The sequence below is a fragment of the Sprattus sprattus genome (assembly GCF_963457725.1).
Source record: "Sprattus sprattus genome assembly, chromosome: 15".
In the NCBI taxonomy this organism is placed as follows: domain Eukaryota; kingdom Metazoa; phylum Chordata; class Actinopteri; order Clupeiformes; family Clupeidae; genus Sprattus; species Sprattus sprattus.
In genome coordinates, this window is record NC_137913.1 from 10,096,814 (window position 1) to 10,124,313 (window position 27,500).

General features: G+C 47.3%; 1 protein-coding gene across 1 annotated transcript in view; it reads left to right on the top strand.

Moving 5' to 3' along the window:
* The window catches only part of med27 (mediator complex subunit 27), an 80,417-nt gene that overhangs the window by 20,690 nt on the left and 32,227 nt on the right, over positions 1-27,500 (top strand). Inside the window, exon 3 of the mRNA XM_080852509.1 lies at positions 12,638-12,768. Coding sequence (XP_080708635.1) covers positions 12,638-12,768 — 131 coding nt within the window. The remainder of the gene's footprint in view (positions 1-12,637; positions 12,769-27,500) is intronic.

The window sequence follows — 27,500 nt, forward strand, 5'->3', positions numbered from 1 at the left end:
TGAAATGCCCCCCTGTGCCCTTGATTCAGGATGCTTCCATCTGCACCCAGGGGGCTGTTTTAGAAGTGCACCTGTGGTATTCTCCTGGGTTAGTCAGCAGCATGTTATGGCCTGATCACCAGCACACACACACACACACACACATTCACACACACACACACACGCACACACACACACACAAACACACACACACACAAACACACACACACACACACACAGCATGTTATGGCCTGCTCACCTGCACTGATCATGTGCCCATCTGTGTTAGGTCACGCGTGGTGAAGCCCCGTCCTGTTTCTTAGTTTGTTTTCCTGGTGTTGTCATGTGTCTTTCAGTTTTGTGTTTGTTTACCTGTTTACCTTTTTCTCCTTGTGTCCTTCCTCACGCCCTGCACTTATGTATGACACGCCTTGTTGGTTGTCAAGCCCCGTCCTGTTCCTAGTTTGTTTTCCTTGTGCGGTGACCTTTGTCTCCTCGTGTCTGACCCCAGACACCCTGCCCTTGGGTGTGTATCCTGCCTTGTTGATTGTCTGCCTCACCTTAATTGTTTTCACCTGTCCTTCATTATCTGTTGTATTGCCGTTCATGCGTTCTGTTTTCTTGTTGCGTTTTCGTCGATATATTTCCATGTTCATTGCTTTTCTACTTATTTCTCTGTATGTATTAATTTGGGGGTTGCGGTACCTTGCACTCAGATCTTAGTCAATGGACCAGCCGGTGTTGGGTGGGGGGTGTTTGTGGTGTCCTTGCCCCCGGTTCAGCAGTGATGTAAGCAGGCAGAGCCAGGCGAGAGACTGGACCCCTCTCACAGAATGCTGGAGCTTTATTCTAGAACTAGATTCTAGATTGACTCAACTCCTCTGCGTTCAGTCCTTAGCTCTCCCCCCTACTGAGACTCCCCCCGATTACTCTCACCCCCTGCAGCCTCCTCTTACGCAAGGTCAACCCCCCTGCATACGCACGCGCACGCGCACACACACACACACACACACTCACACTCACACTCACACTCACACTCACAGACACTGGCAGGAGCTTCAGTTAGCCTCACACACACACACGCTGACCCCTCTATAATGTTTATAATGTAATGTATGTAATGCAATGTAACAATACAATTGCAAGTGTTTGTAGGACATTTCCTGAAACGTGTTTTAAAATAGGAGGAATGATTTAAAGCAGTGAAATTGAATGGATTGTAGTTAAAAAGAAAAGCCTTGACCATTTTGAATATTCCCACACACACTTTTAATCATCGGCACACTCTTCACACACTCCACACACACTTTCCACACACACTTTCCACACACACACACTCCACACACACACACACCACACATACACACACACTCCACACATACACACACATTCCACACACACTTTCCACACACACACACTCCACACATACACGCACACTCCACACACTCCATACATACACACACACTCCACACACACGCACACTCCACACACACACTCCACACATACACACACAATCCACACCCCATACCCTATCTTCACGCTCTAAGTAACGAGGGATGCCTGCCCATTTGGAGTATCCCCACCATCTGACAGTAGGGCCCGGCGGCACCTATCATGTTCTCGCTCCGTCAGAGGCTTTTAAGATGGGAATCACGGAGACCGTTTCACATGAGAAATACCCTGTACACTTAGGCGTTTCACGCATCGCTCTTAAAGGCATTACTGCCGATTGCATCTTCAACTGAATTTGATGAATTGGCTTTTTGAGTAAATTGTGTGTGTGAGTGTGAAGATGAGGTTTAAGGTTTGGTGTGTGTGTGTGGAGTGTGTGTGCGGAGTGATTAACAGTGTGCGTTTAGCATGCACGCTGCTAACCCTGGTGCTGTTACCGATGGATACATAATTAGGACACGTGGCACTGAGCCTTCAAAGCCAGTAAGGCATCTCAGTCTCCAAACCACACAGCTGCACTTACCGTACTTATAACCACCAGCTGCACTTACCATGCCATCACAAGGTAACACGCTCACGTCCATGTAGGGTGTAGATACAGAACTATGTACAGGGTCACCTTTACTTTATTAACATGTAATAACACAGCATGTTATCAGGTTTACCTTTACTTTATGAACATGTAATAACACAGCATGTTATCAGGTTTACCTTTACTTTATAAACATGTAATTACACAGCATGTTATCAGGTTTACCTTTAATTTATAAACATGTAATTACACAGCAGGTAATCAGGTTTACATTTACTTTATAAACATGTAATAACACAACATGTTATCAGGTTTACCTTTACTTTATAAACATGTAATTACACAGCAGGTAATCAGGTTTACTCTTAACTTTATAAACATGTAATTACACAGCAGGTTAGCAAGTTTACCTTTACTTTATAAACATGTAATTACACAGCAGGTAATCAGGTTTACCTTTACTTTATAAACATGCCATTATACGATGTCAGCAACTTTCTCTTTCTTTGTTTCCTCCCTCTGTTTTTTCTTGCTTATGTATTACTTTCAGTCTCTGACTTCTTTTCTTCAGTTTCTTTCTTCCGCCCTTTTAAATTTGTCTTTTTTGCTTTCCGTTTTCTGTCGCTCTGGTGTCTTTTCTTGCTTTCTTATTTTAGTCATTTTTTTGCTTTCTTATTTCAGTCGTTCTTTCTCTCTGTCTTTTTTTCTAAGTTTTAAACTAATCAAAAGCTCCTGTGGTGAGTGGGGGTGGAGGTGGGGGTGGGGGGGCGGTGGCGGTGGCGGCGTGGGAGCTAATGGCTTTCCACAGCGTTGCTGGGCCGACACGGAGCGGCTGCTAACGGCCTTTAATCATGGCCTGAATGGAGCTGTCAGCGCAGACAAATGGGGGGGGCCCGGCCTGATCGGGCGCGCCGACATCAGAGCCGCACGCCACGCACGCCCGTCGCCATCACAACACGCCCCGGCCTCGCCGCTAATGATGGAGAGCGCACTGTGGCGATTGGGCTGCCCCGACCAACTAATAGGTTGGTCAATCTCTCAAAGATCCGTTTCGCTGGGTGGGGGTGGGGGTGGGGGTGGGGTTGAGGGTGAGGGTGAGGGTGAGGGTGAGGGGGGGCAGGAAAATATCACCACTCGCCAGCTCCACACAAACCAACAGGAGAAAGAAAATAACGGCGACCTTTTGAAAATGGGCTGTTGTGAGGGAATGTTTGATGTGGAAACTTTGCCATCTTGAAGCCTGTTTCGGTCGTGAGATGCCTTAGCGACGAGGCGTTGGCGAGGCGTTGGGGGCAGTGGACGGTAGCGCTCCGCTCTCTTCTTCCTTCATTTGCGGCATCCCACTAATTCCTCATTAAAAGAGGCCTGGGCGGCGGGGATTCTGCTGTAAGCTGCTTGCACTGTTTGCTTTCCCTAATGCTGTGTGCTCATCTGCGACTGTAACCGTGTGTGGGGGTGTGTGTGTGGGGGTGGGGGTGGTGGGCGGCTCTGTGAATGTCTCCTTTCTCTAATTGTCTGTTTTTGGTTTGGTGTCTCTGAACATGGCGAATCAATTGGACGCAGGCCAGTGATGTCTGGTCTGCACAAACCAAAATACTGAAAGATGATTAAGGCAGGGTGCTCTCTCCCTCCCTCCTTCTCTTGCTCACTTTCTCACTGTCTCTCTCTCTCCCTTTCTTGCTCTCTCTCTCTCTCTCCCTTTCTTGCTCTCTCTCTCTCTCTCTCTCCCTTTCTTGCGCTCTCTCTCTCCCTTTCTTGCGCTCTCTCTCTCTCTCTCTCTCCCCCTCCCTTTCTTGCGCTCTCTCTCTCTCTCCCTTTCTTGCTCACTCTGTCTCTCTCTCTCCCTTTCTTGCTCTCTCTCTCGTTTGTTTTTGGAAAATTGTTTATTCTTTGTCAGCCTTTTTTTTTTTTCTCCATATTTTTTTTAATCAAATCTGTACAGGTGCCTGTGGTAAAGTTTGCTTTCTGGGGAGGTAGTTTTTCAAGCTGCGACGCCTCATTTCTTAAGCGTAAGAAAGCGAAGCTCCTCTCTCATGGGCTGCTGCGGCGGCGGTGGCGGCGGCGGCAGCGGCGGCGGTGGCGTCGGCAGTCTGCGGAGCTTTAGGATGTTATTAAAACACCTCGGTTTCTGTCACCTCCTCCGTCTCCGTGTTCAATCAGCGCCGGTAGAAACTTGTTTAAATCCAAATGAGTTTCCTGCAAGGGGATGTGTCTCGTCTCATTTGCGTTTGCCGTAACCCTGATTTATGAAAAGCAGGCCCCAGAAAATACCCCCGGACCTGCGGCTCCTCGCATGATATTTAAAAATTAATTAACCCTGCGACTGCGGAGGCTCTGCAGCTTCCTTCCCCTGTCACTCATCCGCCCACGCGCTCACACACGCTCTCTTTCGCTCGCTTTCGCTTGCGTTCTTTCTCGGGCTCTCTTTATCACTTGTCCCCCCCCCCCCCCCCCCCCATTTTTTTTTTTGCTCTGTCTGTTTCTTTCTCTCTGACTTTTCATATCTCTTTCTCTCTCCTGTCCTCTCTCCCTTGCTCTCTCGCTATCTGTTCCTCTCTCCCTTTCTCTCTCTTTCTCTCTCTCTCTCTCTCTCTCTCCTCAGATGACATTCTGTTCCAGTTGTCTCTCATCTCTCCATCTCTGCATCCAGAAATACCCCTTTGCTTAAGAGCTTTGGAATGTCGGGGACACATGATGGACGCGATCCGTTATTTATGTTGATCTGGTCTGTGTGTTCGATGATAACCTTGGTTACGGGTGCTGCTCTCGTTCGGGAAGCCTCCTGAGAAAGGCACACCGGACTGCAGAGATGAGCGGCCAATGACGAGAGAGAGAGCTCTGTCAGAGAGCGGCAGATGTGCTGATCCAGGAATGCACGTAACCATCAGATCTATTCCAGAGCCAGACCAGATGAGGGCCAGAGGAGGGCCAGAGGAGGGCCAGAGGAGGGCCAGATGAGGGCCAGATGAGGGCCAGATGAGGGCCAGATGAGGGCCAGATGAGGGCCAGATCTGGGCCAGATGAGGGCCAGATGAGGGACAGATGAGGGACAGATGAGGGCCGGATGAGGGCCGGATGAGAGCCGGATGTGGGCCGGATGAGGGCCAGAGCCAGACCAGATGTGGACCGGATGAGGGCCAGAGCCAGACCAGATGTGGGCCAGATCTGGGCCTTAGCCAGGCCAAATCCGCGCCAGAACCAGGTCACATCCGAACCAGATTGGGTTTTGCACCGAGCTGCTGTCTGGCAGCTGGCTCGGTGTGAAGACCTGCTTTAGTCTGGTGATGACAGCTCCCCTGTCATCTGGTGTGTCGGCATAAGATGCCTGGGGAACAGACTAGCCTCCAAAGCGCTCATGAGGTCTAGAGGCCATGTGGCATACATGTAGGTGGGAGCAATTATACAACTCGTATCAGGAAAGCGATTTATATTGAAACTGATTTGGCCCTGATGTGGTGAATGTTGCAATGGCAAGACATCGCCAGGGTTACGGCAGACTGACTTTCTATTGGATTCAGGTGTTCTCTGGATTCAGGTGTTACCGTAGGAATGGAAGACACGAGGCGCACTGCATCATGGGTATTTATGAGTACTTAAAAGCAAGGCTTGCTCCAGTGGGTGGGCAGTCAGGAATGCAAATCCGGGAGGAATCACCAAGGAAACAAGGTCACCTTACACATTTCCCCGAAAATCAAAGAGCTCGGGCTGGTTTGATCTGCGGCATAGGCGTCCATTTTCTAGCAGCACCGTCCTTGGCCCTCGTCTTCTGATCTCGGTAAATGCGGGGGTGACTGATCACTGGCAGCTGGAGAGGCGACATTTTGTTTTGGCGAAGCCATGAGAAATAGCCGTTTTAATCGAGTGCTGAGTTTCATATCGAGCTCAGACTCCATTCCAGACCTGATCATCTTAAGGGCGGCGTATCTTATTTCAGCCCAACACGACTCCTCTCTGTGTTAATGATGTTACAGAGCTTTGGTAATAAAATACTGTTGATGCTGCACAAACTAAATGCACTGGGCTGTCTGAATGACTTGTAGTCTTATAGTCATACATCCGTAAGAGATTCAGGTTTGTTTATTTGTCTTGTTTGCTTGTTGCCTTCCCCCATAAAAAAATGAGGAAACGGTGCTTATTTGGTCTCTGTTGAGGCTGTTAGCGTAGCATAAAAACAATGAATGCGGCTCCTCAAGTTCCCCATCTTTGGGCGTTTCTCCACAGCAACCTATCTTGATTTGTACAAATTGAACACAGTTTGCCCTGAAGGCTACACATACACGCACACACACACACACACACACACACACACACACACACACACACACACACACACACACACACACACACACACACACACACACACAAACCTCCTAAGAGCTGGAAAACTAGCGGAGATCCTGTAAACACTCACCTCATCGCATCTGTCGACTGGTGTTATAACGGGCAAAGGATCAAAGCATGCCGTTCCACCATCCTTTTAATATTCCTCTCCTACACTCAACCCCCCCCCCCCCTCCTCCCCAACCCCATTCCTCCATCTCTCTGCCTCTTTTTTTTCCCTCTCTAAAAAATCCTTTGAATATATTGTGGTCTGACTGTTACTGGTCATTAAAGGCGTGTAAAAAGTTTTAATTATAGCGCGCTGAAGATGGCGATGGAACTCCTTTGGGTGTGTTTTCAGAGCCCATCTCATGCATTATAGAGCGTTAACGCATGAGGTTGGGCTGAGGACATGCATTGTGTGTGTACTCGCGTGCTCTGAGCAGCTGTAGCCGTAGCCTCTTCAGTGTTTCCTCATTCTCTTTAATGAGGGGAGGAGCAGTTAGCATCGTGGCTAAATGCCTCGGTTATGCTGGGTAGCTATTAAAGCTGTTTAAATTCAGATTTTACTGTGGTTTTGGTTGGCTCTCAGTTGAGACCAGCTTATTAGGCCGTTTTGTGGAAAAGGTGCTTCACTGTGTGCGTGTCAGCTTTGAATGATAGTGTGTGTGTCTGTATGAGTGTGTATGTTTTATTATTTAAATGTTTTTCTATGTGTGTGTGCATGTGTTGTGTGATGTGGATAAGCTTGTATATGTTTATGTGAATATGTCCTCTGTCCTTTTCCCTCTCCCTCTCATCTCCCTCTCCCTCTCTCTCTCTCTCCCCCTCTATCTCTCCCTCTCCCTCTCTCTCTCTCTCTCCCTCCCTCTCCCTCTCTCTCTCTCTCCCTCTCTTTCTCTCTGTCAGCCCAGACCGAGTCCGTGTGATGTGCTGTAGCGTTCTGTTTTGTGAGAAGGGTTATGTGGTCCACTTCATCGCAGAGGTGTGGAACTGACAGGAGGGGTACAGAGACACAGCTTAGTCAGAGGGAGAGAGCGAGAGAAAGACAGAGAAGAGACAGAAGAGAGAAGAGAGAAGAGAGAAGAGCGAGAGAAGATAGAGAGATGATAGAGGAGAGGGAGAGGGAGAGAGAGAGAGGGAGAGCGAGAGCGAGAGAGAGAGGGAGAGCGAGAGGGAGAGCGAGAGGGAGAGGGAGAGGGAGAGGGAGAGGGAGAGGGAGAGGGAGAGAGAGAGAGGGAGAGAGCGAGAGAAAGAGCGAGAGCGAGAGATAGGTGTCTCTGATGGAATATGAAGGATGGCAAAAGATCAGGCCAAATGCCAGCTATGATGCAACTGAATGAAGGCAGTGGTTGGTAGTTCAGACACAGATTCATGCTGCCTTCTCTGGTGCACTGAATGGAAGCAATAGGTGGCAGCTCCTTCAGCTCCCTATCACACCACCACCTCCTCCTTCAGCTCCCCATCACACCACCATCTCCTCCTTCAGCTCCTGCAGCTCCCATCACACCACCACCTCCTCCTTCAGCTCCCCATCACACCACCATCTCCTCCTTCAGCTCCTTCAGCTCCCCATCTCCTCCTTCAGCTCCTGCAGCTCCCATCACACCACCACCTCCTCCTTCAGCTCCCCATCACACCACCATCTCCTCCTTCAGCTCCCCATCACACCACCATCTCCTCCTTCAGCTCCCCATCACACCACCATCTCCTCCTCCTTCAGCTCCTTCAGCTCCCATCACACCACCACCTCCTCCTTCAGCTCCTTCAGCTCCCATCACACCACCATCTCCTCCTTCAGCTCCCCATCACACCACCATCTCCTCCTTCAGCTCCCCATCACACCACCACCTCCTCCTTCAGCTCCTTCAGCTCCCATCACACCACCACCTCCTCCATCAGCTCCCATCACACCACCATCTCCTCCTCAGCTCCTTCAGCTCCCATCACACCACCATCTCCTCCTTCAGCTCCCTATCACACCTCCAGAACAGACTTATCAGATCGCTCACGGTGGCCATCTCCTCCTGCAAAACTCCACTGAACCAGAGAGGTGGCTTCCTCACCAGGACCGTTTCTCCAGCTGACACACTAAACCAGAGATGTGGCTCATTTCTCATTAGCCCTCAGTAGTCTGGATGTGTGCACTCTCTCAGTGAGGCGCCACATGTTGTTTCACACTCTTTAAGCAAATAGGTAAATACAGCCTTATTTGTTTAGCTTTTTTTTGTGTGGGGTTTTGCCTCGTTAGATATTCTTTGGCTTGGGCCATTCTCTCAACCACTGCCGCTCCTGTTCAGTTATTCCCTCATTCACAGGCCTGGTTGATTAGTTTGTTTTTCAGCAGGAGCGCGGCCTCCCTGGGCTCCTCCTGTATGGGGCTCCTGTGAGATCTGGGCCTTACAAACTAGCCTCATTAGCCACGGAAAGCAGCCTCGGTTAATTAAAATAATTCCCCGTTAACACAGCTGCTTTGGTCAGCCAAATTAAACAGGGGGAGTGCTCGTCCGTCTGCTCCGCGCTGTGCAATGGCTGCTGCTCTGCCTCGCACCCCGCCTAATTAGCTCAATACCAGGAATATTTTAATAGCAATTAATGGGCTGAGGGACGATGTGAGTTCTAATTTAAGGGCCTTGCGTGTGTGTGCGTGCGTGTGTGTGCGCGTGTGTGTGCGTTCGTGTGTGTGTGTGTGTTTGTGTACATGTGGGTGTGTGCGTGCGTGTGTGCGTTCGTGTGTGTGTGTTTGTGTACATGTGGGTGTGTGCTTGCGTGCGTGTGTTTGTGTGTGTGTGCGTGTGTGCGTGTGTGCGTGTGTGCGTGCGTGCGTGCGTGCCTGCGTGCCTGCGTGCCTGCGTGTAGTAACACGGCGAAGCATGCTGATACTGGGGAGGAGCGGGGACGGGGAGAAGGGGCTCCTTGGCGTTGCGGTGGCTGTGTCGACGTGCCGTAAACAGCCTGGACGGTACCTGTGTGCGGTGTGTGCCCTGCCGAGCCCCTAGACTAACGATGGCCGTCTGTCTCTGTGTGGAACGGCTGCTTTTACTCTCCCCATCAGATTGGAGAGCTGGGGCGGTGTTAGCACCCACTGCGGAGCTCAGTGCGCATATGCAGCTCTGATGCGGCTCGGCATGGCGCTCCGCACGGCTGTGTGTGTGTGTGTGTGTGTGTGTGTGTGTGTGTGTGTGGGGCTGTGTGTTTAAGTACCTCTGCTCTCCGCTTATGTATTTATATCAAATCTCACATCTCCCTGGATTCCTCTGTCCAAAGCCTCCAGCTGCTTAGACCTAGTTAAGGCTGGAGGCAATCCATGTTTGATTTCTCTCTCTCTCCTCCTTCCATCTCTCTCTTCTGCCTGTCTGTCTCTGTCCCTCACCTCTCACTCTCTCTCCCTCTCCCCCTCTCTCTCTCTCTCTCTGCCTGTCTGTCTATGTCCCTCACTCTCACTCTCCCTCCCTCTCCCTCTCTCTCTCTCTCTCTGCCTGTCTGTCTATGTCCCTCACTCTCTCTCTCTCTCTCTCCCTCTCTCTCTCTCTCTCTGCCTGTCTGTCTATGTCCCTCACTCTCTCTCCCTCTCCCTCTCTCTCTCTCTCACTCTCTCTATCTCTCTCTCTGTCTATGTCTCTTTATCTGTCTGCATCACCTCTCTCTCTCCTTCCATCTCTCTCTCTGCCTGTCTGTCTCTGTCCCTCACTCTCTCTCCCTCTTCGTCTCTCTCTCTCTCTATCTGTTTCTCATCATCTGTCTGCATCTCTCTCCCTCCTTCCATCTCTCTCTCTGTCTCTGTCCCTCTCTCTCTCTCTCGTCTTCCTCTCTCCTCTTTCTTGTTCCCTCTATCCCTCTCGCTCTCTCTCTTTCCCTCTCCTTCTCTATCTCTCTCTTCTCTTTTTCTTCCATCGGTAATGAAATACAGTGTGGTTTTTGGTGCATAGCGGCTTGACAGATGGTCCGGTCCGGACTGATGTCACATCCATCAGCCGCCCGCCCCTGACATCAGTGTGACACGGGGAGTGAGAGCGAGACACCTGTGCATTCTGGGAAGCTGAAATCTTTCACACTGTTTCATCACATGTGGTGTGTCTCGTCTCGTCTCGTCTCAGTGCCGAGCGGAGCCTGAGCGGCACAGCGCGGCGCTGCCGAGAGGCCTTCTTCTACCGCTACATCAGAGTGTGAGATGCCGCACTTGCCATGTAACACACGAGAGAGAGAGACTGAGAGAGACAGGCGGAGAGGGGGAGGCTGTGTAGGCAGAAGAGCAGAGAGAGAGAGAGAGAGAGAGAGAGAGAGAGAGAGAGAGAGAGAGAGAGAGAGAGAGAGAGAGAGAGAGAGAGAGAGAGAGAGAGAGAGAGAGAGAGAGAGAGAGAGAGAGAGAGAGAGAGAGAGAGAGAGAGAGAGAGAGAGAGAGAGGAGAGAGAGAGAGAATGAACAAGGGACTGGGGCCGGGGGAGAGAGGGCGAGCGGAGAGGAGCGGAGAGGAGCGAGGAGACTGAGCCAAGTCCGTCTCTGCCTCAGAGCCAGCATTGACTGTGTGTGCGTGGTAAACATTAAAATACAAAGCCCACCAGACTACCACGCACACACACACACACACACACTTATACAAAGCCCACCAGATTACACCTCAGACACGATGACTTCATCTTTCATTTTGGTTTGTAAGTCTGCCAGGGCCATTTAAAGATTGAAGTAGCACACTATAGACATGTTTGGGGTTTCGGGTTTGTTTTCTATTGAGCTCAAAGTTAAATTGGCCTGAAGGGACCTAACAAGAAAAACATTTCAATAGCAGTGTTACAGCGCAGCGTTTGAGTGCCACACACACACACACACACACACACACACACACACACACACACACACAGCGAGAGTATTCAGTGTAAGGTGTCACTTGAGTTAATTGTGAAATCGACAGGCTTGTCTTTACTGCCTGTTTTGTCACGTCACTGTTCTGTCACATTACCACTCCCAGGCTGTTGTAAATACCCCAGGAATCACTGCTCTGTAAATACCCCTGGAATCACTGCCTGGAACAGTAGACCCTGCCGTGTAAATACTCCAGGAATCACTGCTCTGTAAATACTCCAGGAATCACTGCTCTGTAAATACTCCAGGAATCACTGCTCTGTAAATACCCCAGGATCACTGCTCTGTAAATACCCCAGGAATCACAGCTCTGTAAATACCCCAGGAATCACTGCCGTGTAAATACCCCAGGAATCACTGCCTGTAACAGGAATGACTGACGTGTAAATACCCCAGGAGTCACTGCTCTGTAAATACCCCAGGAATCACTGCTCTGTAAATACCCCAGGAATCACTGCTCTGTAAATACCCTAGGAGTCACTGCTCTGTAAATACCCCAGGAATCACTGCTCTGTAAATACCCCAGGAATCACTGCTCTGTAAATACCCCAGGAATTACTGCTCTGTAAATACCCCAGGAGTCACTGCTCTGTAAATACCCCAGGAATCACTGATCTGTAAATACCCCAGGAATGACTGCTCTGTAAATACCCCAGGAGTCACTGCCGTTTGATCACTGTGGGGCCTCAGGTTGAATAGTGGTCTGTAAAACGCTGGCCTGATGAACATCATTATCAGGCCCCTCAATCTTGCAGTGCACCTGGAGGGCACCATGCTGTAGTGATTAAGGGAAGCTGTACAAGGCAGTGAAGGATCCTACTCAGCTGCCTAGCCCGTACCATGCACTGGGCTTCCTGTGTGAAAGTGCTCATGATGTAGTGTGTTCAGGGCAGGAGATCCTGGCTCAAACTACCTCACATTATGAGTTGCTTTTGGATAAAGGCTCCTGCCAAATGAACACATGAAAATGTGATGAACGCCAGCCTCGTGAGTGACCACAGGGATGAGGGCTGAGTCTGTGAGTTTACATTTGAAAAGGGCATTCGGCCGGTTTGGAATGACTGGTGTGGTGTCCAAGCAACCACTTATTAGAAGACAGACACATGCGGTTCTAAATGCTGTGCAATTGTATATTGTGGGAACATCATGCCAATCAAAGCATTGAGCTTTTAAACACAAAGGTGCAGGTTTGTCGTAATGGGGTTAATTGGTGTGTCAATGGTGTGTGTCGTAATGGTGTTAATTATCAGACGGCGTGTGTTATCGGCAACGTTCACATTGTCATGTGAATCCATTATTAAACAGACGTTATAGTTTGTTAATCCTTTAATAAACTTAACATTTTGATTGTTGAACAGAATGGCCGACATTTGACACTGTCCGATAACTGACATAGGTACGCTAGAGTCCACGTCACGTTTTAGTTTGCCTTTTGTGAGCGTCTGCTTCCTCTCGCTGATGTGTCCCCCTGTCCCATGTTCCCCTGTCCCACAGCTGCAGTATCACGCCGGATTGGCCTCCAGCCTCCTGAACCAGCAGTCACTCAAGCGCTCGGCCAATCAGATGGGACCTTCTGCCAAGAGGAGGCCCAAAGTCCAGCCAAGTGCCCTGGTCCTGCCCCCACAGTAAGTCCTACATGTTCATCTACCCAACATCTCTACACAACTACCTTACATCTCCGCGCATCTCTACCCAACATCTCTACACATCTACCTTACATCTCTACACATCTACCTAACATCTCTACACATCTCTACCCAACATCTCTACACATCTACCCAACATCTCTACACATCTACCCAACATCTCTACACATCTACCTTACATCTCTACACATCTACCTAACATCTCTGCACATCTCTACCCAACATCTCTACACATCTACCCAACATCTCTACACATCTACCCAACATCTCTACACATCTACCTTACATCTCTACACATCTACCTAACATCTCTACACATCTCTACCCAACATCTCTACACATCTACCTAACATCTCTACACATCTACCCAACATCTCTACACATCTACCCAACATCTCTACACATCTACCTAACATCTCTACACATCTACCTTACATCTCTACCCAACATCTCTACACATCTACCCAACATCTCTACACATCTCTACCCAACATCTCTACACATCTACCCAGCATCTCTGCACAACTACCTTACATCTCCGCACATCTCTACCCAACATCTCTACACATCTACCTTACATCTCTACACATCTACCTAACATCTCTACACATCTCTACCCAACATCTCTACACATCTACCCAACATCTCTACACATCTACCCAACATCTCTACACATCTACCCAACATCTCTACACATCTACCCAACATCTCTACACATCTACCTAACATCTCTACACATCTACCTAACATATACCCAACATCTCTACACATCTACCCAAGATCTCTGCACATCTCTACCCAACATCTCTACACATCTACCTAACATCTCTACACATCTACCTAACATCTCTACACATCTACCTAACATCTACCCAACATCTCTACACATCTACACATCTACTTAACATCTACCCAATATCTACCTAACATCTACCCAGCATCTACCTAACATCTACCCAACATCTTCCTAACATCAACCCAACATCTGTACACATCTACCCAAGCCAGTGCCCTCCTGGCCAAATTCATGTACCTTTATAATCCAACATGGCACTTTCTTTTTAAGTGGCCCTCTCCTGATCACTCAACCATGTCCACTCTCCAATATGGTTCTCACAGACCAAGATGTCAAAAGGTCTCCTTTCAACCCTACATGAATGACTGTTTACACCTGTTCCATCAGTAGGATTTTCCCTTCTAACCAACAATGGTTCCTCCTCTTCCTCCTCATCTTTCTCCTCCTCACTAACTTGACTCTCCCCTTGTGATCTGCCACAGTTCCTCCCTTTCTCACCCTCCTCAGTTCATCTTGGGTCTTTCCCTCTCTCATGACACTTCTGAAGGCCTTTGTGTGTGTGTGTGTGTGTGTGTGTGTGTGTGTGTGTGTGTGTGTGTGTGTGTGTGTGTGTTTCCACATCAAAGCGCAGGGCGTTGAGGGGCCACTCGACGAAACCCTGAACATGGCAACAGCGGTGAGATGGCTCTTTGTCTCTCAGGGGCCAGAGAGGGTCCCGCTCAGAGGCTTTGATAAGACAAATGCAGCAGTGTGTTCGTGTGTGTCTGCTGAGGGATGGAGACGATAGGCTGATACTAGATGAAAGAGGAGAGGGAAAGAGAGAGTGCGAAGGGAGCTGAGAGAAGACAGAGCAAGAGGGAGAGGTAGAGAGTGGTGAGAGGTAGGGAGAGGGAGAGATGGTGAGCAAGAGGGAGAGAGAGGGGGAGGTAGAGAGAGAGAGAGAGATGGAGAGCAAGAGCCAGAGGTAGAGAGAGGGAGAAGGAGAGGTGAGAGGTAGAGAAAGGGAGAGATGGAGAGCTAGAGGTAGAGAGAGGTGAGAAGCATGGGGCCCCAGCTGGCATAGTGGCCCTCTCAGACAAGAGTGCTGGCATAGTGGCCCTCTCAGACAAGAGTGCTGGCATAGTGGCGCTCTCAGACAAGAGCGTTTTTGTGTGAGCTGCTCCTCCTGAAGCCCTTATCAGAGTGGCTTTCACAGCGCGCTCAATGGTGGCTCTCTAATCCCTCTCGGCTCGGTCTCCTCTGCCCTCGCCCGCCTTTGTTCGCCACACACGCCTTTTGTGCTACACGCGTGCTTCATGCATATGGAGATTGATTGTTGGTTTCTCTTCTTTTTTTAATAGGGGCTCAGAGACTACAGTCAAATTAACAGACAAACAAGCAAACTCTCACAGTATTGTGTTCAGATGAAGAGTTCAGTGGGACGTGGAGGGTTGTTTTGAAATGGCAGGCGACAGTGCACCCCGACCTCTCGCCACAATGAGAAAAACCTCCTCCAAAATGTCAGTTATATTAGTTTTGTTCTTTTGGTGCCATTTTAGCAGTTTCCCCTGGGCACGGTAGACTATGGCCTGCAGTGAGACGGGTGGCTGAGGCGGAGGGGATGGGGGCGGTAATTTGGGGCGGGGGGGGGGGGGGGGGGTCGGGGGGGTTGGGGGGGGGGGGGGTCTGGTTTGGAGGCAGACACACACAGACGTCTGGGATTGACAGGAAAATATCAATAATGGTAATAATAACTGGGGGCTGTCATGGTAAATCTTCCCTGAGTGGGCTTCAGACTGGCCTGGTTTTCTGACAGGACTTTAGGGATCAGTAATGGCCCAGCGCGGTGCCAGGGTGGGAGAGCGAGCGAGAGAGAGTGTGTGTGTGTGTGTGTGTGTGTCTGAGTAAATGTGTGTGTGTGTGTGTGTGTGTGTGTGTGGTGTGTGTGTGCGTCTGTGTTTGTGTGTGTGAGTCTGTGTAAGTGTGTACGTGTGTGTGTCTGTGAGCGTCCCGTGTCCATGAAACATTTATTTACCGGACCTATTTAAAACTTTCCGCCGCATGTTTAAAAAATAATCTATCTATGTTACAAATGCAAATATAATGTAGCCTAGATAATGTACACAACCAGGTTGTAGGTGAATGATGAATGACAATGTCTTCGAAATCAGTTTGTCTGTCCAGGATGTCATTTATTTGGACGATCCCCTATAGACTATCTCCAGATGCTCAGAATATAAACAAACCATCTGTTGAAATTCTCAAAGTACAACTTATGATTAAGGTTAGGGTTAGGGGTTGGGTTTGGTCAAGTTGATGTTGATGAAGAATCAGAAAGACCTATCTTGAACTTCAACAAACCATCTGTAAAGTCTATATAGGTGGACTATCCAAAAGAGGTGTTACAATATTTTATTTTTCAAATACAATTTACAAGGCAAAAACTGGTACCAGCTAATGGAAAACCTGCTGTGTGTTCAAGAGAGAGAGAGAGAGTGTGTGTGTGTGTGTGTGTGTGTGTGTGTGTGTGTGTGTGTGTGTGTGTGTGTGAAAGAGAGTGAGTTTGTGTATGTCTGTGAGTGTGTTTGTGTGAGTGTGTGTTCGGGGTGGGGGGCGCTGAGGTGAAGAGCACAGCAAGGTGAGGGGGTGGGGGAGGGGGTGGAGTTGGGGGGGTGGGAGTCTCCGCTGTCGGACGTCGCTCGCTGTCCTGATGAATTTGCCCCTTCTAAAAGGAGCAGAGCATGAATTATGCAGCCCAACCTTCATGCGGGGTAGCTTTTAAGAGCGCGCACACACACACACACACATACCACACACACACACACACACACACACACAGGCGCAAACACACACTGTATTGCCAGCTTTTTTATCCTTGATGCTGGTGCAGAAATACCATGTATTGCTGAACCCTGGAAAATAAAAACTCGTCTCTCCCCCCCCCCCCACACCCTCTCACCTCCTCCCACCTGAGAGATATCCCCCCCTCCCCCCTCCTAAAACAACACACACACACACACGCACACAGAGACCCAAAGACAGCCACAGTGAGAGTTCACGCTGAAACCCCGATAAATAGACAAAGCGTTGCGGTAAGTCACACTAAGAGATATGCTGTGAAAGCCTTGACTGACGGGAGTTAAGACTGAGGCTAACGTGTGTGAAAAACACTGAGGGAGAATCTCCAGTTCTTTGCTATGAGAAATGGCTCCACATCTAATCCTCAGCTGTCTGGGAGCTTTTCATCTCTATGAAGTGGCTGCTCTGAGGGGGAGGATTCCTGTGGAGATAACCCCGATTGTCTGTTCCTTATGAGCCACGGCAGGAGTTTTTGGCAGGAAGCACGAACCATGACGGATGCCGAGAACATGACCTTTTTTTGTTGCCTTGTCTTTTTGTATGACAGGTTCCAGACTCCTGTGTGTGTGTGTGTGTGTGTGTGTGTGTGTGTGTGTGTGTGTGTGTGTGTGTGTGTGTGTGTGTGTGTGTGTGTGTGTGTGACCCCATTCACTAGAGGAGCAGTGTGTGTGTGTTTGTGTGTAAACCATTCAGAGAATTTACAGAATTTAAAGTGGCCCTGCAGTTCCAACTCCATTTTTTGAATTTGAATAGAATTGAAATATGCTGAACTGCATTTTGATGTAAAATAAATATAATTATTAAAACTGGTTTAATAGGCATTTTATCCAAGTTAACTAGCTAGGCAAATGTAAGTAACATACAGTGATTAGAATTCCTTTGAATTGAAATTAATTTCACTCCATTTCTAAAGCCAGTTTCAACCCATGAACTGGGCATAGTTTAGTTGTGCAGTGCCAGATTTTTGGGCAGTCATGGGAAATGGCAAACGGCAATTAGCATCTCCCGCTCGGATGCGCGGTCTTCCAGAAATCCAAGAGTGCGGCCTGGGCGCCTTCACCCATATGTGCGATGAGTAATCCCCAAAACTGGGTTCATGCTGAATTTAATCAGCTCGTCTACATCTCCTTGGCTTCTGCCACGCAAGAACAGACAGCTGTCAGAGCTCGGCTATGAAGAACACAGCAAGAAATGGCCAGCAAACCCTTTCTCATTTTCTCTGTTCTGAGGTCAGTCAGACGTCACAGTGTGAACAGATGTCAAGCAGGGACTGATATGTCCTTGCAAAATCTCGCTTGTATTCCATCTTACACCACAACTTCCTTTTGTGACGCGTTCTTTAGAATGTCGATTCGTTGGACTTCCAATTGTGACACGTTCTTTAGAATGTCGACCGGTTGGACTTCCTATTGTGAGGCAGTCTATAGAATGTCAATTACTTGTTGATATTTGCACACCTATGAAGTAGACCCAATTTTTTGTCCATGTTGCACTTGTGCCAAGTTTGGTGTGACGTTCAATACAAAACGTTGCTTTATGGCAGAGTGACTAATTGGAAGTACAGAGAGTAACAACATGTTACATATGTCTGAAAGAACCTTTAGTACTGGGGTATGATAGCTTGGCAACAAGAAGAATGGAACTGGTCTTTATGACTGGGCTTTGGCCAAAGCAACCATCCATTTTAATACTAGTAACATCAGTTTGTCCTGCAAGTTAAGAAAAGACTCGACATGTGGTGGGCGCCTTATCTCCTATAATGTATTTCCTGCTACCCAAGCACTGGGCCGGCCATTAGCCCATATTCCATGGCCAGCTAGAGGAATGGGGGGAGAATGTGCTGAATTCCATAAAAAGTTGAATGGATTATTATCAAGGACTACACCTTTAACTCGTTACTCCATCGCATACAGGTGGTATTCGATTATTCTCTTGTTGAGTAAAGGTCGTTTTATGATAGTTTTTTAACGCAAAACCATAAGATACACAAGGGACTCGTTTTGGTTTACGGTTCCTTAAGGTTCCCTAAGGATTCTGCGTGTTGCAAAGCAATTCAACGCCAGAACTGTAGGTTTTATTTTGAGTGAAGTAAACGATATATTGCAGCAGGACAAAGAAAAAAACTTACCCGAGCATGAAGTGAAGTGGGCGAAAGGCTTGATGTTATTAATACATGTGTTACACGAAATACAAAGGTTGGCAATTCAGAAAAAAGACAGATCACATGATGCAGAAGTTTGTTTATTGACGGCCACAGCGCTTTTAAACGACGTGTTTATGAGTTACATTATTCAAAGGTGAAAGGTAAACGGCAAAATAATCGCCAGGTGTACCTTCTCATCATGAGTTTAGGTTGTCAGTGCTTGTAATACAATGGTGTTTAACTCCACTTCACGTTAATGTTAGCATTTGTATATGAGCAGGGGCTCCATACTCCATACTCACTCACGCTATAAAACTCATGCTTGCCTCACAGCTGCAATTGAGTGATTCACATCAATATGAATGGATGACATGCTAACAAGTGTTGGAAAATGAATATATATATAAGTATTTGTTCGGTGAATTAGCGCGTTCTCTCCAAAACAATCGCAGTCAGCGGTTTTTAAATGTTACAGTGGTATACCACATAACTATCATCTGAAATATCACGGTATGCCAAAACAAACCTTTGATCTAAACAGAATATTCAGTACGGAATGGGAATATATCAGAGCAGTATCTTTTATCACGTTTGACAAACATGCTCCGATTGCTGTTCAGGTGATTTCTCCTATTCTTTCCATGAATTAGTGGTAATTTGAGCGTCCTTATAAGTGTTTAAAGAGGGTGTGTAAAGATGCTCATATCTTCGGACCTCTTCTGTTATGTTTGTTCATATTCAACAAAAATACAAGAAGAGGCTTGTGAGACGGTCTGCAGGCTATTCAGGATTCAAAACAATTCCGTCTTGCCTTGACTTTTAAAAATGGCAATACTATGCTATGAAACCGGAAATGTGACCTCCTGAAAGGACGCGGTTAGCAGGCCAATCATTGCGTGGGCCCGGCATGGCTTTGTCGGTTGTTACACATTTTGGGGGATGCACTTAAGCAGGTAAGGGGGGTTATGTAACTGCGCAAGGGGCTCTTACGTGCCTTACGTGCTTACGTTTCTGCGTGGAAAGCGACCATAAATTCCTCTTTAGTGCAGACATTACTGCTTGGTGCTCATGTAGGGACTGTGAAGGTAGACTGATATGCTGTTGGCGGCAGTTGGAGTACTATATTGCACTCCCTCCATGTTCGATCCCTGACAGGAAGGTCCCCCGCAGGAGTGTGTGCGGTCCAAGGTGCCCTTGTAGTGCTGCGCTCTGGTGTTGTTAGTGAGTTGGCCCGTGATGGTCGTGTCGTCGTGGAAACCCCAGGAAGAGGGCTGATGTCCTTGTGGGACGGATGCACAGTGGCGCTGTCAGGTCTGTCCTGTTCCACTTCCATCAGCAAGGACCAGTGAGAAGAGTATGACCTACTGGATCCATACACACTTACTCACACACACACCCTGTCTCTCTTTCTCCCACACACACAAACATACACACACACACACACACACACACACACACTCTCTCCCTCACTCGCTCACACACTCACACCTGCACACAGGCACGCACACACATATACATACGCACACAAACACACAGGCCTACTCACTCATTCACCCACATATACTGTATATACACTCGCGCTCTTTCTCTTTCTGACAGACACATATAATGTGTCTGTACTATATGTATATATATACACACACACACACACATCAGAATGCCATACACACATCCACGTAGGAGTGTGTCATCTGTCACCAGGTGTCGTCGTTGCCGGGGCTTCTTCTGTCATGTTTTGTAGTTAGTTAGTTAGTTAGTTAGTTAGTTTACTGTGCCTGGGTAGAGAAGTGGATTTTTACCAGTAAATAAGGTCTGAAAGTACACATTTTTGTTAGATCCTGACAGGTCATGTTTTATTAACACATGTATCTCAAGATAGTGGTCAGACTAGGGATGCAAATTATCGATTAATCCATTAATCATTAGTTGATAATCTTATCGATCGACTTTCGATTAATTGATAAGCGGCGTTTTTCACCTGAGTTTCAGTGCTTCAATAGGGCCTTTAAAAATATCAGCTAAATAGTTGAGTTATTATTATATTACATTACATTATGATAATTATATTCTATTCTATTATACATTCCTCAAGTAATTATGCATTAGGAAAAGAAAGCAGAAAAGTTTTTTTTATGGTATAACAAAATCCATTCATTAATTAAAAAAAAAAAAAAAAAAATTATGGACTGGTCAGTTCTTGCATTTGAAACAGACATAAAACAAAAAAGAATAGAAGAAATTAAATACAGCCAAACAGAATATTATTGAGCCTGTAGATTATGAAGAAACTGCATCTAGGCTATTACAAGCTAAATAGCCAACACAACTCTATGAAGTTTAACTCGCGCTCACGGTAGTGAGGGATAGAGTAGTTACATTCTTAATGACAAGCCATCAGGCAAAGGTTAGCTAGCCCGCGAACGAGCTAGGTATCTAATCATTAAGCCTGAGTGAGCTAGTCCACTATCAAGCTAAATAGCCAACTCAACTCTTACTTACTTACTTACTAACTCTCATGAGCCAAACTCGCGGGCACACGTTAGCAGACAGAGATATTCACATTCATAGCAAGGTGAGCTAGCCCGCTAACGAGCTAGGTAGCTAACTCTATGAAGTCTCAGTGAGCTAGCCCGCTAACGAGCTAATAGCTAACCTGAGTTTTAAGACTATAAGCCTTAACTCGCGGCAGTAAGCGAGAGAAGGTATTATACAGTGTAGCTGTGATTTTAGGTTGACCAGGTGAACTGGTGGTGCCATGCAGCAGCATGCACGGTGTTCAAATGATAACTGAGTGAGCTAGTAGAACTATTGTATTTCAATACCGCATTACACAGAGAACATTTGTTTTCAACCGGTCTCTCGCGCTAGCGCCCTCTAGCGATTAATCGTGATTAATACATTTTGATCGAGCATCCTCTTAATCGACAATTAATCTAAAGTCGATTAATCATTTGCATCCCTAGGTCAGACACCTGTTCTGATATTTGTTTTTCTGTAAATGAGTTATAATTAACGGTTAAGCTTCATGTACACCCTAATACCTATATGGCTTTGAATGAACGACGATCTGCCTTTGCATCGCACACATGACTGTTATAGATGCTGCTTATAACTGTGCAATAAGAGTCTTATAACACATATAGGTTACTCTGCATTATTTCATCCACTTTCCAAAGCCTGTGTGTGAATGAAGTTATTAAAGTTATAAACAATGCATTCAATGATAACATATGTATAAAATATACATAAATATTTAAATACTTGGATGGATGGACGGATGGATGGATGGATGGATGGATGGATGGATGGATGGATGAATCATGATGAACATAGTGCAGTTAGCATGGTGGAGAGTCCGTGCTAGCGGAGTGTGTGGTTTCTGTTGCTAGCGTCGCTTCGATGATAATAAGTTGGAGTGTGTGGTTTCTGTCGCTAGCGTTGATTCGATGATAATAAGGCGGAGTGTGTGGTTTCTGTCGCTAGCGTTGCTTCGATGATAATAAGGCGGAGTGTGTGGTTTCTGTCGCTAGCGTCGCTTCGATGATAATAAGGCGGAGTGTGTGGTTTCTGTGGCTAGCGTCGCTTCGATGATAATAAGTGCGCCTCACTCTTGTCCCTGCAGCGCACTGTTTGCTCTGCGAATTAAACACGGATTACCGCCCACTCCTGGACTCTCGTTTCAAACACTCTCATTACAGTCCTGCCAACGCAATCGATTCAGTTACCACGTCTTTGGACACGGCGGCACAAATAAGAGCAGCGCTGGTCAAGAGGTGTCCTCTTTCAGTGGTGCATTGCGGCAGCAGAGTACAGTGGAGTGTGTGCTGTGAGGGCTTCAGTCATGGGTGATCCCTGATTAGCAAGAGAGAGAGAAAGAAACAGAGAGAAGGAGAGGGAGAAACAGAGAGAGGGAGAGGGAGAAAGAGAGAGAGAGAGGGAGGGAGGGAGGGAGAGAGAGAGGGGGTAAGACGGCTCCAGGTTTATCTGCATTCTTCTCACCCCTCCATGCAGTCACAAGCAAAGGGCTATTTGATCACTTTGTAGCATCAATCATACCACAGGGAGAAAAAAGAGAACGCAGCGCAACACAGCAAAGCAACACCGAACAAATGTCAGATTGTTTTCCTGAAAATGTTAGACCTTGTGCGTTTTTTCTTCTTTTTTTTTATATATATGTGCGCTTTTTTATGTGGTGTTCTTTTATGTAGGCCTAGTTGCTGTTGAAGACGTCAAATTAGTTTGGTGACGTGTGTCTTCGTCTCCCCCCCCTTGTTACGTATCTCCATGTTGATAGAGTATCTGTGTGTGTGTGTGTGTGTGTGTGTGTGTGTGTGTGTGTGTGTGTTGATAGAGTATCTTTTCATCGTCCTGGATGGCTAATAATGGTCTGTTTTAAACATTAGCATTCAAGCCGCTCTCTTCACTGTGGATTCTTAAACTGCGTAACAGAACCTCCCTTCTGTCGACATATCCTCAGAGCATTCATTAACTTTGCATTTCAATCACAAGGTTGATAGAAAAAGCCTTAATGACTAGCGTAGTCAGATAGCGTCTGCTGCGGAGGCCTTCCTCTTCGGGTACCGCAGGGTCTGGGTTTGCCGAGCGTCCTTTGTGTTTTCCACAGGATTGTCCAGATTATTCTTTAATAATATTAGTGTGTAGCGGGGGAACGAGCTAAGCAGATCACAAGCTGGACTGAATTTTAAGCAGAACGTTGTAGCATGATGTATTCCAGAGCAGGGTTTTAACTGTGTGTGTGTGTGTGTGTGTGTGTGTGTGTGTGTGTGTGTGTGTGTGTGTGTGTGTGTGTGTGTGTGTGTGTGTGTGTGTGTGTGTGTGTGTGTGTGTGAGGAGTGTGTGAGGAGTGTGTGAGGTGTGTGTGTGTGTGTGTGTGTGTGTGTGTGTGTGTGCGCGCCACGTGCCACAGAAGGGTTTATTACTAACTGCACGCATCCGTCCGACTGAAGGCTCTCTCCCTCTATGGCCGGTGTTGTCTTTTAAAGACCTCTTAAATTACAATAAACCCCGGTGTGTGTGTTAGGTCTGTAATGGAGTCATTGGCTTTGACGCTCTTTTATATCATATGGTCATTGCCCTCCGGAGCGGATAGATAAAGGGGCGATTTGCATTCATGTTGCCTCATTACTGTATTTACGATGATCGGATGCTCCCCTTTAATGCACTACACACACACACACACACACACACACACACACACACACACACACTCATTGCTGTATTTACGATGATCGGATGCTCCTCTTTAATGCACTGCCCTCGCTGAGCGGCTTCCGCAGGCCTTCCTTTTCATCACCTTTTCTTTTTAGAATCACTTATTTCTCTTATCCTGTGTGTGTGTGTGTGTGTGTGTGTGTGTGTGTGGTTGTGTGTGGTTGGTTGTGTGTGTTTGGGTGTGTATGTGTGTGTGTGTGTGTGTGTGTGTGCTTGTTTGTGCGTGTGTGTTACATTTACTCAAACGGCTCACACTATACAAAGCGTCTCTCCCCAGTTGATTGGCCGGTGCGTGGTTGGATCACACATGGTGGCAGTAGTGGGATTACGTTATGGCGGAGCAGGGATACACACACACACACACACACACACACACACACACACACACACAGCTAGTGTCATTCTGCACAGGCCTGCCTTTGTTTGCCCTTCCTCTCATTGTGAAACCCTTTGTAAACGTGTGTGTGTGTGTGTGTGTGTGTGTGTGTGTGTGTGTGTGTGTGTGTGTGTGTGTGTGTGTGTGTGTGTGTGTGTGTGTGTGTGTGTGTGTGTGTGTGTGTGTGTCTGTGTAAGTGTGTGTGGATCAGCGCCATAACAAGCAATTAAAAATATGTTAATTCCATGGCCCGTGGTGATCTTGAGGGAGGCTGTGCTTGAAAGGCTGGGACTCCGCTGGGCTCAGGCCACACTCGTATGTACAAATGTGACGATAGCTTCTAGTGTGTGTATCACAGGGTGTGTGTCACAGTGTGTGTGTGTGTGTCAGAGTGTGTCTATCACAGGGTCAATGCTGTATATCTAGGTCTTGTGTGCGTGTGTTGGGAGACTTGTAGAGATGTTTGTGACATGAGAGAGACTGCTGGGTTCCCATTTTTCAAAGTTGTGAGTGTGTGTGTGTGTGTGTGGGGGGGGGGGGTGTGAGAGAGAGAGAGTGTGTGTCTCTGTGTGTGTGTGTGTGTGTGTGTGTGTGTTTGTATGAGAGAGAAAGAAAGAGTGAGAGTGAGTGAGTGAGTGAGTGAGTGAGTGAGTGAGTGAGTGAGTGAGTGAGTGAGTGAGTTAGACACTGCAGGATTCATTCATTGTTAATGGGTTAGACTAACTAGTGGATAAAACAGTGCCCCTGTTCTAAAAGTAGATTGCTCAAAATATTATGCGAATGAATTGAAGTATAAACAATAGCAGTAGAAACAATAGAAAACCCCCAAGTGAAAAGTGTTTCAAAGTCACAAGCACTCTACACATCCCCAGGACTCTCAGATTCATTCATTGTGTGTGTGTGTGTGTGTGTGTGTGTGTGTGTGTGTGTGTGTGTGTGTGTGTGTGTGTGTGTGTGTGTGTTTGTCTGTGTGTGTGTGTGTGTGTGTTTGTCTGTCTGTGTGTGTGTGTGTTTGTCTCTGTGCGTGCGTATGTGTCTGAGTCTTCTCGCACCTCTGCAATGAATTATGAGGTGACAATACCTCAAAGCAAGTCCGGTCCTGCAAGTGACTGTCACCCCTCAGCTCTGCCAGTACAGATGTAATTACAGCCCCCCCCCCCCCCCCCCCCCGTCCCTGCTCAGCATTCCTGCAGCCAATAAGATGCCATCGCCTCAGCGCTGACCAAATGCTGTCTGACAGCATGTTTAGCCACGTCTACTGCGCCGAGGCGCTACGCCTAATAATGTGCCCGGTGAAGGCAAACCCGCATCACCGTAGCGACGCATCCCTGTAACACGCACACACACGGACACACACTCCTCCAAATTATTATAGATGTAGATGCCTCCTCCAGTGAGATTGCACTCTGCAGCCCGTGAATAACTTTCTTGAATATTTGATGATGTCTTGTTTTATTCTACCTGATTAATTAAGACGCGAGGAGAGGAGAAGAGCCACAAAGGTATCTTTTGAACAACAAGGAAAAAAAAGTAGAACTAATTCTGGTGTGTGGTCGCTCATGCAGAGGAGTGTAGAAAATGGCCGTCCACTGGGCTTTCTTTCCAATCACCAGGAGTGTGTGAGTGTGTACAAATGCACATATTGTCCGTGTGTGTGTGTTTCTGTGTGTTAGGGCTTCTGTGTGGGTGTGTTTCTGTGGGGGTGTGTGTGTGTGTGTGTGTGTGAGTGTGAGTGTGTGTGTGTGTGTGTCTGTGCGCTGTGTGTGTGTGTGTGTGTGTGTGTTTGAGTAAGTTTGTAGGAGATGACTATCTAACCCGTTACACTAAAGAGATTGCACAGGATTGCAGTTGCTCCTTAACTTTCAACTGACTTTACAAACTCGTTTCCCCGTGGCCAACACACTTTCTTTACAAATGATTCCCTCCCTTTTCGTGTGGAGCCGAGGACCCTGAAGTCTATCGACGGCCACCGGCCAAGGAGATTTTCATTAAACCCTTATTAGCATAGCCGTAGTATTGAACCAGCCGCGGCCGCCGGATGACTGGGGGCTTTTCTGCTGATGCTGGCAAAGCAGGGCACTTTTCGGGGCCGGTGGAGGCAGGTGGGGGGTCGCAGCGAGCACCCTGAGCAAGCTCTCGCTGGAGCTTTTGGGGCAGTCGGGGCAGGTTAAAGCCAAACCGCTCCGGGCACACACTCACCCCATCCCTGTACTCTTGACACTAATAATGAATTGCTGGGCGATTGATCTATTCACGTCGCGACATTGAGGCTGACATTCATTTGGTGTCTCTCGCTAGGAAACGGATTTAATTCAAGTTTAACTCTAATGTTTCTTTAAGCTATTTATTTTTCATATATACAGTACATACAGCCGCGGAAAAAATTAAGAGACCACTTCAAAATTATCAGTTTCTCTGGTTTTACTATTTATTGGTATGTGTTAAAGTAAAATGTACATTTTTGTTTTATTCTATAACCTACTGGCAACATTCCTACCAAATTTCAAATAAAAATGTTGTCATTTAGATCATTTATTTGCAGAAAAATGACAATTGGTCAAAATAGCAAAAAAGATGCAGTGTCTTCAGATCTCGAATAATGCAAAGAAAACAAGCTCATATTCATTTTTAAACTACACAATACTAATGCTTTAACTTAGGAAGAGTTCAGAAATCAATATTTGGTGGAATAACCTTGATTTAAAATCACAACTTTCATGTGTCTTGGCATGCTCTCCACCAGTCTTTCACATTGCCGTTGGGTGACTTTATGCTACTCCTGGCGCAAGAATTCAAGCAGCTCGGCTTCTTTTCATGGCTTGTGACCATCCATCTTCCTCTTGATCACATTTCAGAGGTTTTTTTATGGGATTCAGGTCTCGAAATTGGGCTGGCCATGACAGGGTCCTGATCTGGTGATACTCCATCCACACCTTTACTGGCCTGGCTGTGTGGCATGGAGCATTGCCCTGCTGGAAAAAACACTTCTCAGAGTTGGGGAACATTGTCAGAGCAAAGGGAAGCAAGTTTTTCTTCTGGGACAACGTTGTACTTTGCCTGGCTGAGGTTTGTAAAAGACCATAAGGATTGAACCAAAGCCGACTGGAGGGTCTCCTAGTTCGTCTTCTCTGATGAGTCCAATTTCACAGTAGGTGCAAGACTCTGTGGCTTGTAGGCCTCTCCAGGTCTCCGTCTAACCATCAGACCATGTGTTGGGCAAAGCTGAAAATTGGACTCATCAGAGAAGACGAACTAGGAGACTCTCCAGTCCGCTTTGGTTCAATCCTTATGGTCTTTTACAAACCTCAGCCAGGCAAAGTACAACG